This window comes from Oenanthe melanoleuca, chromosome 2, assembly GCF_029582105.1.
Source record: "Oenanthe melanoleuca isolate GR-GAL-2019-014 chromosome 2, OMel1.0, whole genome shotgun sequence".
NCBI lineage: Eukaryota > Metazoa > Chordata > Aves > Passeriformes > Muscicapidae > Oenanthe > Oenanthe melanoleuca.
Genome location: NC_079335.1, coordinates 129,377,706 through 129,402,321, shown reverse-complemented (window position 1 = coordinate 129,402,321; position 24,616 = coordinate 129,377,706). Strand labels below are relative to the sequence as shown.

At 38.2% G+C, this 24,616-nt stretch overlaps 1 protein-coding gene across 12 annotated transcripts in view; it reads right to left on the bottom strand.

Annotated features, from left to right (window-relative positions):
* CACNB2 (calcium voltage-gated channel auxiliary subunit beta 2) overlaps positions 1-24,616 on the bottom strand; it is a 234,757-nt gene that overhangs the window by 53,007 nt on the left and 157,134 nt on the right. For 8 of the 12 annotated variants that reach the window (XM_056482942.1, XM_056482943.1, XM_056482944.1 and 5 more), the window contains one exon: positions 22,727-22,846. In XM_056482942.1, the coding sequence (XP_056338917.1) occupies positions 22,727-22,846 (120 nt within the window). Of the gene's footprint in view, positions 1-22,726; positions 22,847-23,665; positions 24,257-24,616 lie in introns of those variants that run through there. The other 4 variants (XM_056482949.1, XM_056482951.1, XM_056482946.1 and 1 more) reach the window with 4 other exon arrangements.

The window sequence follows — 24,616 nt, the reverse complement described above, 5'->3', positions numbered from 1 at the left end:
TCAACTGCTGTGCCAAGCAACAAAGGCAGGTCACATGCATATCCAAAGTGCAAAAACTGTTCATGCTCTATGTTGCTTGGCAGCCCTTCTTGCTAAAATGTGTGTATGATAGACCCAGGGACCACAGAAAGAAAGAAAAATCTGGGAAGCCATCAAAATCTTAAAAAAAAAAAGCGTCACAGCAAAATGCAGCTTCCAAAGTAGCTGAGGCATTTTGATGGAGAATCGCCTGGCCTCAGTTAGACATTTCTGTCATGCCACCATCCTCCAGGGCCACAGCCAGGTGGCATCACACAAAGGAACCCTGGCAAACACAGCCCTAGACGGCAGGGCTGGCCCTGGCTACACTGCCAGGACAGAAGCAGTGACCTGCTGCTCACGCAGCAAGTCTGTCATCCTGCATATTGACTTAGGGGTTTTTTTTGCATAACACTAAAAAGAAAAAAATGATTATAAAAAAACTCAGTATAAACTCTATCTTTTCCAGCTGTTCACATTTTTGTCATTGGAGATACAAAACAAACACCAATGAACTTTTCACATTAGTTACAACTGTAAATTAATTCCCCTTATTTTATGCAACAAGTCAAAGGCAAAAGTTATAAACAGAGTTTATACTTCTTTACTGTCCCATTCAGTATAATGTGTTCTGGCCATGTAACTTAATGTTCTCATAAATCTGCAAAGCCCAAACCCTTCTGATTTACCAGAACCAGTGTTATTTGCTCACAGCTTTTCTTCTTTTTATTTTGTCTTTTCCTGCACAGGATCAAATTGGCCATTTCTGATTTCAGAAAATACAACAAATAAAACAAACATTGTTTGTTTTCAATGGTCTTTGCATTGAGACTGTACTTTTCTTTGCTCTGACTTTCAGAATCACTGAAACTGTGGGACAGCAGTAAACTAAAGGAAAAGTGTGAGACTTTTACACTGGGTGCCCACAACTATGCTCTGGTGGTCATCCAAGCAACCTTCCCACACACCATAACCTCTGCACCCACAAAATTTTCAGTCTTTTACTTTATCATTCGATAGAGGGAGTAAAAATCTAGTACTAATAGCAAGAACTCTTTAATTTTGTGATGATAGGTGAGCAGATAAAAGCAAATGTGTAAACAGTGCAAGCAAAACAAAAATGTCACCACGCTTCACAGCCGACAAAAAGGCAAAGTCACCTAAGGAGTTCAGTATGAAAAAAGATCCGGAATCTATAAACTGCATTTTTCATCCTAAATATCAAATTCAGTTAAACATTAAACTCACAACAGGTAACATAAAGACATTCTGTGAAAAAGCTGTGTTCTTTCAAGCCACCTACGAGAATGTTTTTCTGTCCTGCTTCAAGCAGTGAAGAGCTCACTGCCTTTCACTGGCTTAGTACATTATACCAGATTGGAACTGTTAACATCAACACTAACCAATGAATTCCTTGGGAAGCAGAAGCCATGGCTGACCCAGTAACCCCTGAGAGGCTTAGGAAAAGCTTTTAAAAACATAGCAGCGACAAGCACCCAGAAGATGCTTTATCATAAATACTGTGTCTTCTCTGGAAAGAGAAAATCCTACCACCCCAGTGAAAAGTCCTTGGAAGACACATCCTCCTTCCCTGGGTGGGATATTTAGTCAGGCTGCTGAGAGAAGCACCATCCCATGGGATGCAGGAGAGCAGGGAACAGAGGGAGGGGACTTTAATTCCTGGGAAAATACTTCATGAGGTCAGGACATTACTGCTGATCCAGCCAAGAAAAGGGATGCAACTGTTCCCAGAATGAAGAGGGAAGAGGCAAACAACACGAAACCTTTAACCTTTTTGTTCACCATATCAAAGTGGTCAAGCAAAGGGTAATGGTAGCTGACTAGCTTTTGCTTCTGATAACCTCACAAACCATTAGATTTCCCAGCCGTGTCATTTCTCTCCCATCAGCATTTCATGAACTGTTTCAAGTATTGTGAATATTTTACCTTTCATTTATTGATTTTTTTTTTCAAATTATAAATGAACTTGTTTATTAGATCACAGGGATTATAGATCTGTTTCTTTTTTTCCCCATCTTCACCTTACACACAAGTAACCAGTTAAATGAAATCCAAGCTAAAAATGTCTGATTTTAAATAAAAAAAAAATCAGCTCATTATTAAAAAAAACACTACTTGTACCCACAGTGTCGGGAATAGAAAAAGGCCAAAAGGCCAGAAAGGTAAATTCCTGTGTTAAGCAGACCTAGCATTTCTGTAAATGGGCAATGCATATGAAGGAAAGGACTAAAAGGTTCTTAGGCTTAGAAATTGCTACCCTTTCCTTTACATACAGAGGAAAATGAGAACATTCACAAGTAGTTCAAGTGCTTGAGGTACACAATAAAGGGTATACTTTGAACAAACAAAATAACAATATCTTAACATTACAGTATTCAAATTTTTTTTTTTTAAACACGTGCAACAAAAGATGTGCGATTTTCCTGCCAACTTTACAGGCAACATACAATGCAGGGTAACTGTGCTCCCAGCCAGAGAACAGAAATGTAGGTGGCAATGAAGACATGCCTGTTCAGATCTGGCACTCCTATAAACTTCACTATTCTTGTGCTTGAAAAGAATACTGTAGCCCTTAACCCAGAATATCTTCCCTCTTTCCACCAGGACATCCATCTTTAACTTCAGGCATTCTCTTGGCCCTCACAGACCTTTTTGCAGTTTAGAAAAGTTCCCAACAGGCTCCTAACCCAGTTCCTCCAAGTTAGTGCACCTCCAAAACCTCTGTTGCTCCCCTTGCTAACAGGCTGTACAGGGAAAAATCATGATCTCTCTCCACTGTTCAGCCTTTCCAACCTGGCTGCACTCCCTGTTCCTCAGAAATCTCACTGACCACAGCAGTGCCCTCACAAATTGCTGCTCTCCATTCAGTATCATATCCTTGCTCCCTCCTGGCTCCCTTGTTTCTGAGAGGATGGAAGTTAAAAGCATTTGTTGAGCTAGTATTTTATGGTTGCAGTGTTGGGACATCCTGCCAACATCACACAAACTCAGCTTGCTCAGTTAACTCAGAAGTTAATGTAGTTCCCTGGTAAGTTAAAATGAGCAGGATCAGTCTTGGTTTTACACCACCCTTTCAGCAAGGTAATATCTGACAAACTCTCCCTCTTAAAGTGTATTGAAGCATGGCCATTTTCCATATTCATGTCCAAGGAAGAATGAACAGCACAGCACACCATGACAACAAATTCCTTAAGTGAAAAATGCAAGTAAGAACTGCAAAACCCCTGATGAATCACTGTATTTGTGTTGACCAAAACTCAAGATGTTGAATCCTTATTGAATTTACTGGAGTTCATGAAAAGAGACATGGCAAGGTGAGGGAGGAGGAGGTGCAGCTCCCTCAGGCACAGGGAATTGCTGCCCTGAGGGACAGGGTGGCTGTTGCTGATGCTGCTCTGCCATCCTGTTCCCAGGGCAGCAGCTCCTGGACCTGCTCCTGCTCGGCCTCCTGGGAGCCTCCTGTCTCTGCTCTGGCACAACACTCCCCACCCCTCCTGGATAATTCAGCTGAAATACAAAATTGAACACGTAGTATGTGCATTGTTGAATTATTTAAGAAAATACTATGCAGGATCTTACTCAAAAAGATAGTTTAGGGCTAAGGTGAAGCAGATATTTCCACTAGGAAACTTAGGAGAAATGCTGCTTCCCAGCCTTGGTTATCATATGGAAAAGGCTGCTGATGAAAGCAAGCTAGGGGAAAGCAATTCACTATCTACTGATTGTGAAAGCAGCCCACGAATGACTGATCTCCAGCCTTTCTGCCCTGCCTTTTAACGAGTTTTCTATTAAATTTTTTCTCTTTCTAACATAAAAAGTAAAATTGTGCTACAGGCTGTAAATTTTTATTTTGTTTACTTTTTCCAAATTGTAACTAACTCTACTGATCAAAAGTTGCAGACTTCTTGCCCCCCAAAGATGCTTAAAAACTGATTTGGATTAGAAAGTCATACATTTGAATCTAATTATGAGCGAATTACTTTCAGAAAAGTGTAAGAATCACTTTACTTAAGTTACGTAAGAAGTAATAATGACAATCACAATCCAGAAATTATTGTATTTCAGAGGAGGTTAATCTTATTCTTTTGTAGTAGTTTTATCTAAACTTGTAAGGAGTCAAATGTTCAATTTTGCTCCTGAGATATCTTGGGAGACAACCTCTATATCCATCAGAAAGTTCCAGGAGAACTGGAAGCACAATTCATTAACATACAATAATCCATAGGGTAAAATCCAATACTAAAGTATTCTCTAAGGTACTCTCAGGACAAGAAAACATAAATAACAAATTTACTATCTTCAAAGTATGATAAACCAGCTGCTTTGAAATAATCTTTATTGCTAATTTAAAATAAAAATATGCTTTACAAAGATGTGACAATGCAACAAGAGTGCTCAAACCAGAAAATGCCTTTTTTTTTCCATTGCATTAATTTACCAGTAATAATTTTGCATTTAATACAAGATTCTTGAATTTCAATTAGCTATCCAAATATATAACTATATGATCAATTCCCATTTAGCAAGGTTACTGTCCTCCATTCAATTGTTGTTTCCATTAGTAACCTTTGCAAATATGATAAACCTATCAATTGTGAAGGCCATTCCTTTTATGCAATGATCACAAATTGCCTTTCATTTGACATTAGTCTGGACAAAAAAATGACCAAGCATCACAAAGCGTAATTAAGAAATCACAAATATAACTTCCAAGTGCAAAGAATATCACAGTCTCAAATGAGAAGTTGGCAAGACAAAAATCCTGAGTAACACAACTTTCAAGGAGGAAATGGTAAGTCTCTTCTTTGAAAATACAAAATTACCAGCACAGTAAATTCTTACAAGAATAATGCATGTGAGCATGAATAGACTAATACCACGGCAAAGAGTTTTTCTTTGAATGCATTCATGACTGACTAAACCTTGAAATTCACAGTACAAAATGTGAAGTCACAGGTATTCAGATCTGTGATGTGCTCTAAATATAGATAATTTAGGTCATAACCATAAGAGATACAAACAGTCCTCTGAGATAATCCTCATGTGACACTGTTATTACTTTAAAAGGAGTATTTCTATAATAACTCTTGATTAAATATAGAAATTTGACAGCAGTGACTAAATCTATATGCTATATGGCTTTTCTGTAAGCCTTTCCACACAAATTTTACAGAAATTTCTGGACAGACAGTGCTAAAGCTGCTCACAACTGGAGAGCAAACTCCCAACTGCAGAGCAAACTCAAAACTAATTTTCATTTCCTTCTCGATAAATGGAAGTCTCCTTTCCAGGCATTTGCCTCTTTTAAAGATGTATTCTAGAATGTTTTCAGATACAAACTCACTTCAGAAAGAAAAAAAAAAAAAAAAAGATGAGGCTCTGTATAGTCTTTGCCACAAAAATATTTGTGATAGATACTATCAACTTTCTAAATGTCACTAATCACATTTCACCTATTGTCACTGTTTCCATTAATTCCCAGAAACCTTGGAATCATGAAGGCAGTAATGTGCTGGAGTATCTAGGTTACTTGCTGAAGTTGTTCAGAAAAGAGGATTTGAACTGTAGAAGCAGAGGGGCCCAGATGGCCACATGCACTAGGGGACAGTTTTCAAAGGTGAAACAACAAAGCACATTCACTTTTCTCCCCTCCCCACCAGTTAATGACTTTATGAAAGCAAGCAGCTACTGTAGCCAATATGCATAATTTTAAAGTCTTGGACTATTTGGTTCTTACTCTTTAAGTCCATGGTTTTAAAATTTTATAATTTAGTTACAATACAAACTGTCATTATAAAAATAAAAGAAGGCTTACATTCTAGTCCTTACAAATATAAAAGAAGTCTTGAAAATATTTCCCAAACGTTGCCTAATGGCTCAGAAACTTGGGAGCACACTTAAAAATATTATTTTTGGTGTTAATCTTAAACTCTCACCACATCCTCTCTCCTTTCTCCTGCTGTGTATTAACTGAGTAAAACTCTGCCCATCCTCTCAGCCCTCGGTGCTGTCATGGTGCCTCTCTAGTATCTCTGCAAATCTTCTTTCAAAGGCTCACAGGGAAACATGCAAGAAGTGGCAACTGCAAATGAGGGAGCATATAAACATCAACATTCAGCAGGCCTTGCAGACAAAGAAATAAAGTGCTGCTGTCTCTTGTGACACAAGCCTATAGTTATATTAACACCACAGATTTGAGGGTCTTGTGCTTCCGTGCTGGGAGACTTGCTCCTATCAGGAATTATCTAAGTCCCAGCAACCCGCACACACTTTGCCTTGCCTTTTTAGCCTTTGAAAGTACCAAATGTTCCCAAACAGAAGAATAGAGCCACATCCAGAATTCAAGAGTATCCTTTCCATATATAATGCTGGAGGCTATAAGATCAGAGTCCCTCTCCAATTAATGTTTGCAAATTCTCTGCCACAGAACAGTGAAGGGTCCCTTCAGGGTGCTCCTGATCTGCAACCTGGTGCCAAACACCATGTGATCATGCAGAACATATTTGGGGGTTAGAGTGAAGGAAAGCAGTACCTTGGGAAACTCAGAGATCCAACCAATAAATAGGGTGTGAAAACATGAAATATTTCTCACTGTTTCTCAGTAATCTTTAAATAATACCTATAAAATATGCTCAATGCATGAACAGTTTAATACCTCACATTCCATTATGCAACATTGCACCTTCTTTTCTATGGAAAGACAGTGTTCATCTATCATAAACAAACATAAGCAAAAGAAGCTCGAAAAGGGAAAATGACTGTGAGGAAAGCAAATGCAACAGAGATGATTGTTATGGAGTTATTTGCAATGGTTAACCACACTTTTAATATCAGAAGTGTCAACTTGACTGTTTTTCCATCAGACAAATAGAACAGATTAATTAAAAACTTATCACCTACAGAGATGTCCTGTTCTATTTGATAGAATACTTAGATACTTAATGACTAGACTACTTCATTTACCAATATTGCACATACCTCACAGTCTTTGTAATCAAAACACACAAACTGTACAGGAAGAAAAGTTTCAAGATTAAGGAAGCCGACAAAGAAACAATAGCAGCAATAGCAATACTACTCTCATTCTGTGGACTGTGATTGTTTTCCAGGAGAGGAAAAATGTCTGACACATAATAGGATTATTAAAAAAGCCAACTAACTTCTAAAAAAACCCCGAAAACCCCCAAATACTAAAAAGAAAACGGAAGAGATTAAATGCTCTATTCCTGATGAGAATTCAAAAAAACAAGCCACCAAAGAACTGTGAGGAAATCATACAAGTGTGCACTTGGAAAGAAATCACACGTTGAACAATCCTTTTTCTCACTGCTGGTAAAAAGCAGAAAGTTTCTGCTCTCTCTCATGTCAGTTTAATTCTGGAATTGAGAATTTTACCAAACTGGCTAATTGCTTAGCAAAGATGTGAATAAAGACAGTTCAGAAAGACACCAGCAACTAGATTAGACAATGAAGGATAGATGATGTGTGCTGTCTACCCAGTTGGCTTTATTTCCATAGCTGAGGAGCCAGCTACTGGTGATGAAGGAATTTCTGCAAAGCAGGTCTTAGCCTCCCCCTTATAACTTCATCTATCTTCTTTAAACAAGAGGGAGCTTTCAAGATTTCCAAGAATGACACTTTCTTCCTGTGATGCTGGTGCCTCATCTTCCCACATGACAGGCAGCAGCTCCCAGCCCCTCCTCGTCCCCTGCAGCACTATCTGCCTGCAGAGATGCTCCAGCCAAGCAGGGAGGAAAGGAGCAGGATGCCCAGGGAATGGACACCTCATCAGCATGACTAACAAGGAGAAGCTGATGAAAAGGGGAAAGGAAAGAATTAGAAATCTGAAGAGAGTAAGATGCCAGGTAAAACAAAGAGATTGACAAAATGAGGGTAAAACCAGGACCATCCAGAGCTGTTGTAGTTGTCCTACAAGGTGTTGATTTGGATGCAATCCTCTGTTCTAATGAAATATAGACAAACCTTGCATTTCAGGGAATCAGGACTAGTCAGCTTACATCTAAATATAAAGTAGATATCCATTCTATAAAGTACCTTTTTGAGAAATACAGAGGTGAGATGAATGGTCCTGGATCAGATGTCACGTACTCATTATTTATGAAGCAGAAATCTTTAACAATGTACTCTCAAGGGTATTTTAATAAAGAAATTGAGCCCTAATTCATAATGACCTTCAGACATGGCATTATACATATTTTCAATTCCTTTCAGCCAACTTTCTCACTATGCAGTCACATAATAGCTATTGCAGCAAAGGAGCTGGATCACAGCATTCGTCTATAATAAATTGTTAATTTTTACATCACTAACTGATAAGTGTAGTCCCACAGGAAACAAAAATAACTGTAAATTAATTCTGCTTAGAAACATGTTTAAATACAGTATATTTAGAATATTGGAATATGTTCCTATTTAAAATGTAAACTTTATTTAGTTGATGATTCATGTCTTTCTTCAAGTAACTGTGGGATAAAAGCACTTAACTTCATGGACTACATTTTGACTTAAAGTTGAAAGATTTTCTTTCACTATTTAACATGCAGAAATTCACTGCAGCCTACTTAAAAACAGATTCTTTCACAGTCAGTGCAGGCTCATTTTTTTACCTGTATCTCCTATTTGCATACATACATTATACATGTAATAAGTGTCTGCTTTGATAGACATTCTAAACTGATCAGAGTAATTAAAAAAAATTAAAAGCCTATCTGTTAACTTCTACTTTAACTAGGCTAAATATAATGACTAAGCCAAGACTTGAATATAGAATTCATATTTCAATTTAAAGATTCAACAGTAAACAAAATGTTGCTCAAAACTGAATTTCAATAGATCCAAGAAATTCACCCTTTAATGGGGCCAAAATTAGGCATCAAAGCAGATACTGGGAGCAAGATAGTGTCATTATGGGTTTCAGCACCATTCACTTTCCATGCCAGCCTGAGTTGGCTTTTAGCAAGGATGTGAAATGTCTGAGCCATTGGTCAGGGAGTGGAAGTAATTTAAATATTTTCTACCTCTAAAAGCAGACTGCAGGAGAATCTGGTGTTGAAGCTTCTGTTGGCCATTATGGAGGGGACACACTGAGGAAGTGAGTGATGGGCTTCAGAAGTCAACAAAAGGATCAGAAACATCTGCAGAATGCTTAAAGATTTGAGAGATTTTATTTTCTCTGCCCCCTTCCAAAATGAAATAACTTTCTGCAAATACAGAGTGCCTCAGACAATGTGCAGTGAACCTCAAGCAGTAGTTTACTATGATGCTTTTAACTATGTTTTCTGTAACACCACTGACCACCACACCCAGCAGTTCCTTACATATGATAGTGACAGAAGCTTCACAGCAGAGGTTTTTACTGCTATAATAATGTGTTTAGTACCCATCACTTGGCCTTTTACAGCTAATTAGAGAAGCCTTACTCTCCAGCATGAAATTTCTTTGGGTGTTATTCAAGTGACTGCTAAATTTGACTCTGTTATGCAAGAACATGTGCATCCCCCACCTCTGAATAAGGTTTCTCTCATATGCATACTAGATACTGATTTCACACAGGGCCCAACATTTGCTAAAGCTGTATCTGTCCTCAGAGCAGCTAAAGCAACACACAGCAGCTACTCAACGTTTGCTAGAAGAAATAATATACTTAATTTGCTGAGTCTTCAACAATTTATCTTCCTTTTACTGTATCAAAGACCTCGTACTTTACTAAAAATCTCAAACTTTATATGTAAAATGTGAAGAATCAAAGTCACAAAGATATTGAATGTACTGAAAAAGCTATTAGAAAATAACTTTGGGAGAAGTTATTTAAGCAAAAATCTTCAATAATTAGAAGTAAAAAAATACTTTTTTAACATTTAGAGTTCTACAGAAAATTGAAAAAACTCTACAAAAATGTATTTTGACTCTCTGAGAATCAATACATTTGACAAGATTGATCAATTAAATTTATATTCCTTGAACAATATAAATGTGTGCTCTTAGACCCTGATTAACTGCTTAATTTAGAAGTTAAATTCAAACAGTACATCCCAAAATACTATATTATCTTCTGTTTCCATTCAGAGTTTGTTCACTGAAGAAAGAGCATTACCAGATTTACCTGATTTTATAAGACCTTCTTCCACTTTTATCGCCTCTAAACTTTCAGCTTCATAAGAAGACAGAAAAAAAAACCTAGAGCAAAAGAAACTATTCCTTGATATAAATCAAGAAGAATGGTGTCCAACCTTGGTGTCCCATATATTTCTCAAATGCTTGGATATTTCTTAGGCCTGAATTGAAAGAGGCATCAGTACATGAATTTTTTTCCAGCTGTATTAATGCCACATAAATTCTTATGTGTATTTTGTCATTGATATCTTTTACTTCTGCCTAAACTATTCAACACAAATAGTTTTAACAGGGAAGAAAATTGTTTGTGGGTTTTGACATGGTGGTTCCTGTATTACCTGTGGTTTATAGAAATTCCTGAAAAGAAATGAACTTATTGATGAAAAGCACTACTTTTTTTTCCTTTTTTTTTTTTTGTTTGTTTGTTTTTTGTTTGTTTTTATTTTTTTTTTTTAATTTTAAGAATTAACATAGTATTCTTTTATTATATTTAGAGCTTGGTGCTATAAAGATAAACAGAATCTGAACAGACATCATAGCAGTATTGACACTGAATACTCTGCATAAGCACCTAAATGAACTACCTCACAAAACAAATACATGCTTTATGTATCACTTCAAATAAATGAATGTAGGACTTGAAGTTATTTTGGTTTATATAGATACATAAACTTGACAGTATCAGTTATGCATCAATTTTTAATAAATTCTTCAAAAGAAGAAGTGTTTCTGTGTTGACAATAAAATTTATACTACTGATACATATATGATGAATTTTAGTTTCATATAAACATCTGAGAACCAGATACACTTATAGCACATTTAGTGGCCTTTCATCTCTGCAGTTCCAGGCTCTCAATAAAGAGTGGGTATGGTTTATTATGTGTAGTGTGGGGGGTCTTTCATGTCACCAGATCATTGCGGTGAGAACTTCAAGTCAGCATTAAAACACCCAGGGATACTCTGTAGGAAGTCATGTACAAGAGCAGACATTCATGGTGTCTAGAATTAATGAACATAGCTTCAAGAACCCAGTGTGAACAGAATTCAGAAAAAGCTATTACAACTGTCCTTGTGATGACATGAAAGATGCATGCAGGATGGCAACTATATTATATGTTCCAGCTATTGAATTATGGTTGTCTTCATTCCTGTCTTAGTGTGTAACAGCCCTGCAGAAACAGCAGAGAGCCTATTGCTCATAAATAGAGTGAAATTGCTGCAACATACACTGAAGTTTAAGGAGAAAATGTAGTTTTACTTCTGACTGTTGGAACACAGATCCACCTGACTGCATTAGACAAAATTTTTACTGGGTTTGCAAGGACATTCAGGAAGAAACACTGAAATGTAATTTTTGAGACCATAGATAGAGTGAAGCAGATAAAGCAGGTACATTGCTTTATGACCATTTATGTCTTGCTCATTTTCCTGGAATTAAGCAGCAAGTATGTAGCCACATCCCTGTTGACATCAGACATCTTCTGAAGGAAAGTCCTTAACAGTAATCAATTCACTGCAACTGGTAAACAAACACCCAGCAGCATGTGCTGCTGCATCAGAAACTGTAATCAGCAGGGGGTTAAGAGCAAGATCCCAACTCACACAGGAGAAGGTGGATTTCTCAGCTGAAAAGCATACTTTTCAACTCACTTTTCCAGTCTTGTGGTTTGGAGCGCTCCCCATACCACAGCACACTGCTGCCTACAAGGCTGCAGCGTGCTCACTGGGCCTAGCTAAGCTGGCTTCAAAATTACCCTCCTGAAACAAATGAACTGAGCAGCTGCAGATGGAAACTTCTCAAAACAATGCTTTGAGCCAAAGGCATTGCCACTAAATTGTGCTGCCAGAGAGACACAGCACAGTCAAAGGGTGCGAGGGAAATACTGTCAAGTCTGACAAATACAAGGTAGAAGTTGAATCTTTCAGACCTGCTCAAGAATGACAAATCAAGCTCCTGTTTATCCTTCCCATTGGATTTTCTTCAAGCTGAATCACATCACAACTCTGTGAGAGTCAATCCACACAGTGTCTATTTCTTTCCAGAATTCCAAATTCCTTTCCACTTTTGCCCCTTTATCCTTTCCAAACCTTCCTTTGTCCTCAGGCCTCTACTGTAATCACGGACTTCCAAGAGAAGCTCCTGGACTGAGAGCTTCCCTTGGAGATTTTACCCAGCACTGAGCACAATGCCAAGACAAGCTCTTGCTCTGGAAGGCAAACAGGGCAGATATGGATTACACTGGGTGATTTAACCTGGCAATTTTATGTTGAGTTTAAATCTAGGAGTAAGGAACCTCTTCCTTTTTGAGAAAAAAGGAAGGGTTTCACTAGAGGTCACATGTACACAGCCATATACACCAGCACAGCTTTGTCTTTCTTCACCTTACCAGAGGAAAGCACCCATGTCCTTTGGCACAGGCAGCTGGAGTTATTGGTGTCCCCCTGTCACTGCCAGCTGAATGGGGACAGGTACAGAAAACACTCCTCTTTCTCATGTTCCTGCCAGGAAATGTCACATCCCTGTACCTGCAGAAGGCAGCTCAAGCCCTTGGAAGACAGCTGGATGAGGCAGGCCCATGCTTAACCCCAGCAGTCCAGGTCCACTGAACATGCCAGGTCTACTATAAAGGCAGCACAGTTGAGCACTTCCATGGTGGGCCTGTGTTATATCTCAATTGAATTAAACCACCAGGAGACATCAGGGCAGAATGCAAGGGAATGTGTGTTTTGTAAGTGAACCACATGCCTTGTTGCAAAAAGGGAATAAAAGGGTGGAAATAAGGAGAGAGCTGGGATAAATGTAGCACATTCCCTTAGAGCTCCTCTGGGAATGATACATTCATCTGTAATCTGACTGCTTCTGAAAGCCAGAAATAGATTTTCCTTTCCAATTCCTGCCATTTATTACTGCTGATTATTAAAAGCAATGTATACAGCTGATTTACAAGATGGCAGGTTCCCAGCACTTCTCATTTTCACTTCAGTGAGGAAGTGTTTCTCTTGTGACAGACAGAGGTGATAGGGACACAGAATAACCCCAGGTGCTTTGTGTTGACATGTTTTACCCCAACTGAAATACTACAATCCAAAAAATTTTTAAAATTCATTTTTAAGTAATTGGCCAAATGGATAGAGCCAAAAAGCAGCAGGCGCATCTCTTCTCTCACTTCAACAATCTGACATCTCCAGTCAAAATAATCAAAGCAGTTGCAGTCTGATCTTTCATCTTTCCTTTCAAGTTGTTTTTCCCTTGGCTTTTCCTTCAGTCACTGAAAAAGGATGACTTGCAGTTCAAAAACACAAGTATATTTGCACAACAAAACTCAAATCATGGGTGCATTCCTGCTTTCCATACCTGTCAAATGCAGATTTGTTCAAAATACTGAAAATAAAACAGTGTTCAAATTGGATTCTGTATTCTAGACATAAACAACAAATCATCTAGGAAATATGTATCTTATATGATAAAATTTCCAATATTATATTAAAGGGCAATCTCATGAACATGTATTTAACTCACATATTTACATACCAACAAGCAAGGGGAAGTCTCAAAGACTTCAAAGAATAATTGAATGAGAAGTTCTTATTTTAATGTCAATTATGACAGGCAACTACTTGAATAACCTAAAAATTAATATAATGATTACAGTATGCCAAAATCAACCAAATCTGGGCAGGGAGAATATTAAGAAAAGTAAAATGGAGACAGTAAAAAAAATAAATTTTGAAAAATGGGAGAAACCCTTGGGTTGTCTGCAACAATATTAATCTGAATTTTCTGCATCATTGTACTGCTTGACATTGAATCATTTTTAAAAGCAGATACTGTTTGTAGGTCTTGCTAGCAATATAATAGGATTTAAATGTCACCCTCTAGCTATTTAGCAAGGAGAAGAAGGCATTTAAAAAAGTATCTCCAAGAAGTAATATTTCAGTGATTACTATCTCATCTAAAGCTAGAGAATACCAATTGAAACTTATATGTTAAGATTTCATGTCAGATTCAATGAAAGTATTTGCTTGCTTGCTTACTTGTTATTAGAGCTGAATTTTTTCAATCAAGTAAGTAAAAATAAAACTAGGTAGTTGTGAAAGTTACAAGACTAAAGCCCATTGGCGACATTTCCATGACAAAAATGAAAGGAGAAAGGTAAAATGCTTATCTACACTTTCACAAAGGATAAATGTCTCTTTAATCTTTGATGTTTTGTGGCAGCCTAAAATGCATCTCAGTATATACATTTTACCTCAGGACTGATTATTTTAGGAGTATAAAATAGAGTGTTTATCCTATTTAATTTGGGAATACAACCCATGTGGTTATGAAATCCTGGAGGAAAATGGCAAAGCAGGATTGGAGGTTAATACACAGAGGAAGTGTTCAGAGCTTTCTGCAGGGTCCAGAGTTGAATGTTAGGGGAAGTTTTTTGCTCTAGGATATGCACTGGCTTTACACAGAATATAGACAAAAAGATGGCAGGAACATATTCAGAAAATATCCAGAACATCAGCAGAAAAGCATCAGTGAGATCTCTCTGAATCTTAATTTTTAAATAATTTCCCTAATACTCTGAATTATGCAGAATCTAGACATGCTTCATAGTTTGAGCTGAGTTTTGCACTTAAAATGTTCCTTACGTGAGAACACAGAGTATCCTTTGCCCAGGTATTACAGTATTACTTTTAGTTCCTACTTACTTTTTTTTAAGTTTTATACAACCAGTGACTAGTTTATGTAACTAATACTAAATTTTCCAAAGGAAACACTTTAGTATTGGCATCTAATGTCAGTCTAATTTTGTATCAAAATTAGCACTTTAATGCTACCTATAGTTAGAACTCCTTGGCATCTTGCATGTAATTTTATAAAACAAGTTGCAATTATGATGAAAAAAAGAGATTATTTGTGAAGCTTCCTTTCATTTTTTTCTGATTATATATATAGCCAAAACTATAGATACTTGTTGGTTTTTTCTTCTTCCTATTTTTTTGGGAGGTTGGGTTAGTGAGAAAGAAAGGGATTCAGATCTTTGCCAAGGACTCAAGAACTGTCTGGAGGTTTGTTTTCACTGCAGATGACAAGTACTGCTCTGCATAATAATACACATCAGCCAGGTGTCTGCTCCAACAGAAATCATGTTAGCTCCTGAACTGGTTGGAAAATAGTCCCCTCAGCACAGGAAGCAGAAAGCACAGGGCTTTGTTGTCCAAACAAGTTTTCTCCAAGGCACTGTGCCACATCGTGTGTGTCAGTGTGACCTGGGGCACCTCTGCAAGGCAAGACACTCATTGTCTGCACTGAAGTCCTTACTCCAACTCATTCCTGCTTCCAGAATCCCCATGACAGTCCATTACCAGCTCTGATCACAGGATAACTTTGTTCTCTGACAAAACCTTTGCATTTTTGCACAAGTTAGTACTTTGGTACAACAGTTCTCCCTGCATACAAGCCAACCATTTTACAAGAGGAAGCTGTACAGCTGTAGAATAGAAATGGCCAGTTCAAGTCACCAGCGATAGTTACCTAATCATGCAGCCATATAAGCAAAGGTATATTCATAAATGCACAGGGATGACATGGATATATGAATATATATAATGCACACATATACATGTATAAGCCCACAAAGATATAATGACATGTGCATGTCTTCCCTTAACAATTCCTTTATGCTCCTGTTTACAGATTCACAGGATGTTCAGAATTGGAAGGGACCCACAAGGATCTTAAGTAAATAGCCCATTATTAGCACCATGCTCTGACCAACTGAACTGATCTCAGGGTCAGAGGTCCAGAACCACAGACATTTATATTCAAACATCACACAAATTGTAGCTACTTTTAACAATGGTTTGAGCCCTGAAATCTCACCTTCCCCTCTATATTTGAATCTTTTTTCCCATTTTAAGTAGAAAAATCATATGTTAACCATTAAAACATCTGACAGGTGGAGCAGCTGCTGATAAAAATGAACTTCTGGATTACAGTGTCTTGGATGACATTACTGTCTTGGATGTTGGAAAAAGTAAATCAGACCCTATAAACCTCAAGAAAGTTAAGGAACTGGATCATATGTGTCTTAAGTGGAAGTTACTTTGCTTAGAGCAAGCAGCAGCATCTACCTCTATTGGATAGCAGTGAAACTGCTCACCACTGTACTAGCCTGAGCAGCCTGCAAAGACATACCTTAATTCCTGCTTTCCCATTCCACACTCACTCCCCACCAGTCACAGAGAACATCCCCAAGGCCACTTCTCATCCTCTCGTATGATTTCCATGACACTCAGCAGCTTCTGCTGACCCCCACATGAGCATCTGGCATCAGCCCAGACCCATCAGTCACCGTCCCCAAGCCACAGGGAGGGCTGGCCTGAGCACACTTTATCTGGAGCTTGGTACAGCAGCCACAGGTGGGATGCAGGCACATGAGGGTTCAGGAATCTCTGTTGTGACCTGTGCAGTACCAGCCTGAGGCAGAGGCTGACAGCTCACTGGCTGGGTGTGCCAGAGATCTGTGGGACAGGAGCAGAAAAACATCCAGGTGAGGATGTTTGCACCAGGCTTACAACACCTACTTTAGTTTTAAAACGCGTCTTTCACACTGCTCTTAATAAAGAAATTATTTAGTTTTACACAAAGTACTACTGGCACTGCTGCCCTTTATGTGGTAATGTAACCACACAGAACAAGTCAGAACAAAGACATCTCACCAAGGGAGCAGGCTCATGTGAAAGCATTAGGTGAAAGAGCAGGCAGAAGAGCTGTGGTTCTCCTCAGAATCTCAAAATGCTGTTTCAGTATTGCATCCATTCCTTGGAGAAAATTTATCTCTTTTCCTTATAATGTGAAGAAAGCCAGGATACTAAAGTATCTACAGCTAGGTATATAAATGTAGGCTGTTAATATCCCTGCACTCATTTTTTCCACTCAAACCCAAGAAGCCGAAGAAGAAATGCTACTTAGTAAACATATTTCATCATGCATCTAATCAAGGTATGAATAGGAGATGACAGATGTCTTCTAATTAGAGACAGAGCTGTCTCTGGGACATTTGATTCCAGGTTATGTGAGACCCTACTGGAAGAAAGAATTCCAGCCCCCAACAACACAGCCCAATGGTAAGAAGGGATAAACTGTTCAGGGAAACAACCAATATAACAGAAGGCATTAGTGTAGAACAAGTACATACACTTCAATTGAAGACAAAATAGACCATGAATACACACAAAAAAACCCTATAGGTCACAGACAGTATGAAGAAAGCTGCTTTACATCCCAGTGGTACACTCCTAAGAAAAAACAGCAGCAATTAATGAAGAAAATGAAGAAAAAGAGTATCTGTAACCCAATTTGTGCAGATCCAGTAATGCAGAACTCGCAGCTAAGCAACAACCAGATTTGCAAGTGCACTTTGGGATCAACAACTCATTCTTTGTGCAGCTAGACCACTGTGCCTCCTCTCACATGATCCCACCAACTACAACACAGAACATTAGTGATCTAAATGATTACATGCAATAAAAATATTCTAAAACAAAAGGGCAAAGGAGAAGAAATCAATGAAAAAGATACGACCACACACAACAGCTAACAGTACTATCCCGTGTTGCTAGAGCTTTGTGTGCTGCTCAGCACCATGACGTTCTGGTAATTGAGAGAAAATAGGAAGAATGTCCATGAGGGGACAAGCTGACATAATATAAGGATGCACATCAAGGAGATGGGCACTTCTGGCCTGTCAAAAATGCTACTGCAGCTTCAGTAGACATACCTCAGCTAGCTTTGCAGCTGCCTGCTAGCTGCACAGGGTCATTCTGAGTCTGTGAAACCTGTCTGAGAGTGAATAAATACTCAAATAACTAGTCTCGGCACACTGCACTGGATAATTACATCTGACAATCTTTTTCATGCCCTCAGCCCCGCAGAGCAATGTAGGCATTATCCCAGCCTGCCACACATTTCAAAGCTGTGGTCCCCAAACCATGCATGGAGGCAATGCATTACATTTATGACATTGCATTATTACTCACAGTCACAAGCCATCACCACTACTACAGCACACATCAAAAAAAGCAAAATGTGACAGCTTATATCATTGCCTCAGACCCAGAAAAGCGACATTTAGTATCAAAATTACAGTGGTTCACCATCTTAACATAAAAAATATTTTAACAGCATTTAAAAATAAAGCTACATATATTTCAAATTTTTATAAACTCCTAAAAGGATGCTACCAGTGGAGCATTAGGTGGAGTGCAAAGAAAGCAGAGTCAAGGGGAATTGATATTTCCTATTATGAGCACAGTTACTTCTCAAAGGCCATAGTCTGATTCTGACAGTCATTTAAGAAGTTTTAGGACCACAGGATGTTGAGAACAATCCTTAACAGAGAACAAAAAGCTGTCCCAGGTGAGAAACAGAACCTGAATTATTAACTGGCACTTTCAGTACCCAATGTACTAGAAATAATTGAAAAAAAAATCATTTTCTAAAATGCTCTATAGAAAATATTCTATAGATCTCTGTTGAAACTGTTTCTGAATAAGGAGCTCTAAAGCCATGGGAAGAAAAAAGGCAAAATACAAAAATCTGAAGAGACTGAAGAAAGAAGCTACTTTAGCAGAAGAAAAGAAAGGTTTACAGAACATCTGACTATCTCAGTCAAAAACTAGACTCAAAATATATGAAGTACTTGTGGCAAAAAAAATCAATGGAATATTTAAATTGATTTTACCAGCCCTGGAGAAGGCCAAAAATTCCTGAAGTCCCCTCTCTAAAGTACAAAATTTAGCTCAATTAGTACTGGACTATTTATTATTATTATTATTATTATTATTATTATTATTATTATTATTATTATCATTATTATTACTACTACTACTACTATTACTTGCACTTCAGTTTTCCTTTGATCTCATCCCTCTCACTTGGTGCAATATTTTAAGGAATATTTAATTGAATACTTGAAAGGAATGGACAAAACCCCCACTTTACTTACTGTAATATATTTTGAATCATCATCCTTCAACAACTAAAAAGCTTTTTGGACTGTAGAAATAACAATTTTTGAATTATTAGTGCTAAACACAATGTCATTATTTTTTTGGCTTTTTAATGCTGCAGATTCATGTTTTTGTGAAAATAGGAAACTCAGAAAAGTACCACCAGTAGCCCTTAGATTTGGATACTATTAGCATACCCTACCTGGCCACAACACACATCCTCTCTATCCTAGACTTAGTACATGTTATGGTCTGTGAGGAGAACACTGAGGAAATCCTCAATGCCTTGAATTTTATTTTCCTATATAAAACCAACCAACAGCAAAAAAAAAATCCCAGTCTTTTGGCATTTTTACTGCTGAACTATTCTAATCAAGAACATTTTATCTCAGCTTCAAGCTTAACAGCTTAATTTCAGATCTGTTTCCCTCAAGAGTAGATGCTGGCCAGCAGGTAGCCTCATCAGCTGCCTCTTAATTTTCTGTCCCTGGATGACTCCGAACATGCGCCCCTTGGCCACACCTTCCCTACAGTAAGTCACATGCCAAAGTGAGTCAGCAAAATATGCTTAACCATTTTCCAGAGAAGCAATGCTTGTATTAAATAAATAAATAAATAAATAAATAAATAAATAAATAAATAAATAAATGTGGTCAGAATGCACATTTCCTTACAAGCTTTTTTGCTGTTATTTTCCTTGTTTGGATAGGTATCAGAGATACATTCCAGCTTCATTCACACAAGCACTTAGACACTATAAAAATCCAAATTTAAAAATCTTAAAATTGTCCTAACAATTTGGCATTGTGTTCTCTATCACTACATTTTTATCTTCAGTTTAAGGTGTTTTCCCTAGCTGTAGTAAAAGAAAATGGATGTCATTTAACTGTTTTCATTAACTGCGTGACACAGTTCAATAGTTTTTTATCTACCCTTAATTCACTATCATCTTTCCTCCACCACGGCATTATTCATGTGTGTCACCCTCTTCTAATTCCTGTGACAAATACATTTGTAATGATTTTATTAAGGATCAACATTTCCTCTCACGATAAGAAAAGGCAAAAGTCAAAGCAGCTCTGTCACTTGGCTCTGCCTGGAAGTGGGTCAGGGCAAAGGCAAGGCAGCTGGGGGGAGCAGGCAGCAAACCTGCAGCCTGTGGCAAACAGGTCTGGGTGCTGACAGCAGCCAGGAGGCACCACCAGCAGCTACTGCTTCTTTAATTTTACTGTGTTTCAGGGAGGTGAAGGACTGAACCATCAATAAAGGCAGAAAAACACACCCAGTCATATTTTACAGCTACCGAGTTAGGCTTAATTTAAACACATTTTTAACCACTTATTTCAAACAAAAGCACCAATTGTACATAATGCTTATTTAATAGTATTAATTTAAATATTGCACTAGACTAAATACTAGACTGTTACAGCCTCTACGTAAAATTATTTCCATACATTACATCCTTGAATACCTTTTACCATTTGACTAGAGAAACAAAAATGCTAACCTAATTCCAGCTTTAATCTATTTTAAAGGAAAAAATATTTAAATAACTAATTTTGTATTTTCTGTGACTGGAATAACCATTGTTGCAGCAGGTTGGTTTTGGCAGTGCCTTTACTACTTTGACTGTTCACAAGCTGTCTTACAGTTTGATACTGTGTCAGACCTAGAGACTATATCTCATGCCAGCTGGAGTGGGAACATTGGTTTTATGTATAGAAATACAGCTTTTAGAAGTCAAGGTCTGCTAGCAGTTTCTCTACAAACTACAATGGCAGCTGTGCTAGAGGTCATGAATATTACATAAGGGCTGTCCATGTATTCAAGCCAGCATCAGTAAGCCAAATTCCCATAGCAACACTCTCATAGATTTACTCATTGCTAAGGGATGCATCAGTTCAGCAGTAAGCACTGCACTGCTACCCTGATTAGTCTGCAAGATACTGTTACTTCAACTCTTCTTTTAAAGACTGTGAGTTCACTGATAAAATTCAAAACTCCACCTGAATTTCAGGGCAGCCCTTATCAAGTTTCCCAGGAGCAAAAAACCTCAAACTAACAAAACCCAGTCCTGATAAAACTGAAACTCCTGACTACAATCAGCAATCTCTGAGATAAAAGGCTGAAGGGAAGAAGTGAGCTGCTTCTGTTGAGCTTCTGCTACACTGATCCCAGAACAGCAAGATCCAACTTCAAAGAGATGTTCAGCATCTCCTACACTTGGATCCAGCAACTCATTAAAAAGCTGCTGTAGGAGCTCAACAAATATTGGTTAACAATTACATTTTCAAGAAACCATTTTTTGGCTTCCCTGTTCAGGTTTTCTGCCCTGACAAAGATGTCTGCTTGTGCATTATAGTACTGTATTATTTACAGGGCTGGTCCTCGCCACACCGTCAGCTACACAGCTCAGTGATCTGGACTCACAGATTTTCCAAAGAGCCCTTGTGAAACAGGTGGCATAAATGGGCAGAGGTACAGCTGGCAGTGGAGAATTAAATGGAATAGGTGATGGAAAGGAGATAAAGAATTTTAAAAAACAAGGCAAAATGGAGGAGGGGACTCAGAGAGAAAGTGAGGGAAAATGTAGATCAGGTAGATCTAAGGGGGAATCTCAATGGTGTATTTAAATACATTAGAACAAAAAACAGATTTTGTGAAACAGCAATACATTTAAACCTGGCAGGTAGCATACAAAAAAGAAAAACTGGAATGAAGTGATAAATGAATGATAATAAATGAGAACAGTTTTTACAGGTGCAGTATTATTTAAAGATGTAGCACAGATGAAAGAGAAACAAGCCCATCACTTTCATGGCTAAAACCTTCACAGTCCTAAATAAATCTCATGGAAAATACATTAACACACAGCAAAAACCTAAAGCTCATTTTGTGTTTTCTTACTACACTGTCACTATCTGCCAGGACTATGGAGAGAGAAGAAATCTGAAGACCTACAGCAAATGACTCATGGGGTCACTTAACACACAAACTGTAAAGAAAGTCAGTGATGTCTTTAGGAAAAAACACCCTTGTAACAGATTCTCCCTATTTACATATGACTTGTAGGGACTGATCCTTCTTTGAAGGGAGATAAACAGGATATTTGAGGGCTGATTTTTGACACTGTAAAAGCATTAAGTGCCCTGGCAATCCATAAGCAAACTTTCAGAAACATCTTCAGTAAGAACTCATAGCATTGACCCTATATACTGCTATAAATGCCTATATTTAATGAAAGAATAAATGCACACATTTAAATAAGAATGTTCTGAAATACGTAAGTCAGTCAAGTGCCTGTTACAGAAAACTGATTCTAAGTGATTTTTCATGAAGCATACATTTTCAACTACTGTCTGGAATGTTTTTAAGAGATCTAATCTGTATGTTAACACATTAAAAACATTTTATCATTAATGGATGAGAGGACAAAGAATAATGGAATGGTTTGGGTTAGAATGGATCTCAAAAATTATCTAGTTTCAACCCCTGCTTTAAAGCTGAGCATTTTATGAGTTTGTAACATGAAACACCACCTTACCTTGGCTTTTTCCAGCTGTGCCTGGGCCTGTCGCTCTGCCTCTCTCCGCACTGCTTCCCTGTCTTCTTCCAGAGATACATCTGAATCAGATGGACGGCTGGTGTAGGAGTCCGCCGAACCCTGCAAAAGAAAAAGAAAAATAATGTCACAAGTTCCTTGAATGTTAAAAAAAAAAAAAAAAAAAAAAAATGTAGAAGTGGTTATACACTTCACCTTTTCTTCTACTTCTGTATCCCTGAAAAGAGACCTAGAAGAAATGATGACTAGGTTAACATTTTCTTCTGGAAACTTTCAAAAAGTGCAGGTATCTTCTCCAGTATTTTACTTCCAGCCCTATCTCTGCACTCTTATTTGTGTGCTTTTCAGCAAGCAGGACCAGTTTCTCTGGAGACTTACAGCACTGGTGCAGTGCAGGGCTGAAGGACACACAGCAGCTTCAAGGATGGCTCCATAAAAATTAGAACTCTAAACAGTGACAGAAATAGCAAGTCAACAGACTTTCTATAATCAAAATGCAAATTTAGTATCAATAATTACCCTTACACAATATCACTGCTATGAGATTCAACCTCTGCTATGCATTTTTATTTTAGGGCAGCCTCTTTACCTGACACACTTTCCCCATCAGAACAGCAAATGGCTCGTATCCATCTCTGCCCCTCAGCAAAACATGCAAATGACCACAAATCAACTTCCAACTAATAAAATCTGTCTGGACTCAACACATGTCCCTGTATCACCACAATGGAAGCAGCCACAATGCCAGAAAAGCTCTATAAATAATGACAGCTCTGCTTTCCCTCTGCATCTCCCTGCATACAAAATAGAGTTCTGGTAATTCAATCAGAATGAAAACAACTGTCCTCTCCTCACTGCTTTTTTTCTCTCCCTCTCCGAAATACATACAATATAAGGTGATAAGGAAAATGCAGGGCTTACACAGATATCAGAATTCTTCAGACGTCCTCCTTTGGCTCTTTTCAGAAGCCTGATCCAGGTGGCCTTCATTAGCCAGACAGCTCAGTTACTGTCCGCAGCTGCAGCGCCCGGCACTGATCTCATAAAACATGTGCACACTGAGCACTGCAGAATCACAGCTCCTTTCCTATCCATGCTCTGCTGTGAGAGCCTTCCTTCTCTTCCCTCTGCCTTTCAAGCTTCCAGCCTCACTGTTTCCAAGTATTCTACTGCAATTAAATTCTCAAATTTTCTCATGCCAGGAGGAAAAAAGGAAAAAAACAAAAATTCAAAAAAACTCCGGAAAATCCACACCACCTCCAAAAATCTCAGCTTCAATGATATAAAATAAAACCAGCTTCGGAAATATTGTGAGAGATGCTTCAGCTGATCATAAACTGAGATCGATCACAGAAAAATACCTAGGGCTTTTTCCTTTCAGTTTTGGGGGGGCGGATTTGGCTGTTAAAAATAGTGCTTGTAAAAGAACCTTTTAAAATCCTGTGCAAAATGTATTCAGTGACATTTGCAAGTGCAAAGTTCATTTCATCTCTTCCTAGATTGGCTGGGGGTGGGGTAACAGGCTGTTCGTACCACTGGGCATGCTCCATATGTGCAGCCTTTTACGCAGATGCTCACATCACACCGGGCTGTTAGCCTATGCCAAATTGCCATTTTACATCTCAAGGGTAAACAGCTGGAAAACGCGAGGTCCCTGTGAAACTGGAAGAGCTGGTACAGCGTCTCATTCCCGTCATGGATGTCTGCTGCCAGCCACGTTTCCCTGGGATGCTTGATTCTGTCACAGAGTGCTGCCCTCCGCTGCAAAGCACTGAGCTGCACTCACAGCTCCCTTACAGAAACCAAAAATATGCCTGTTGAGTGGGAATTTAACCCCCTGGTAACTGCGAATATTTTTTCTGACATTAGCAG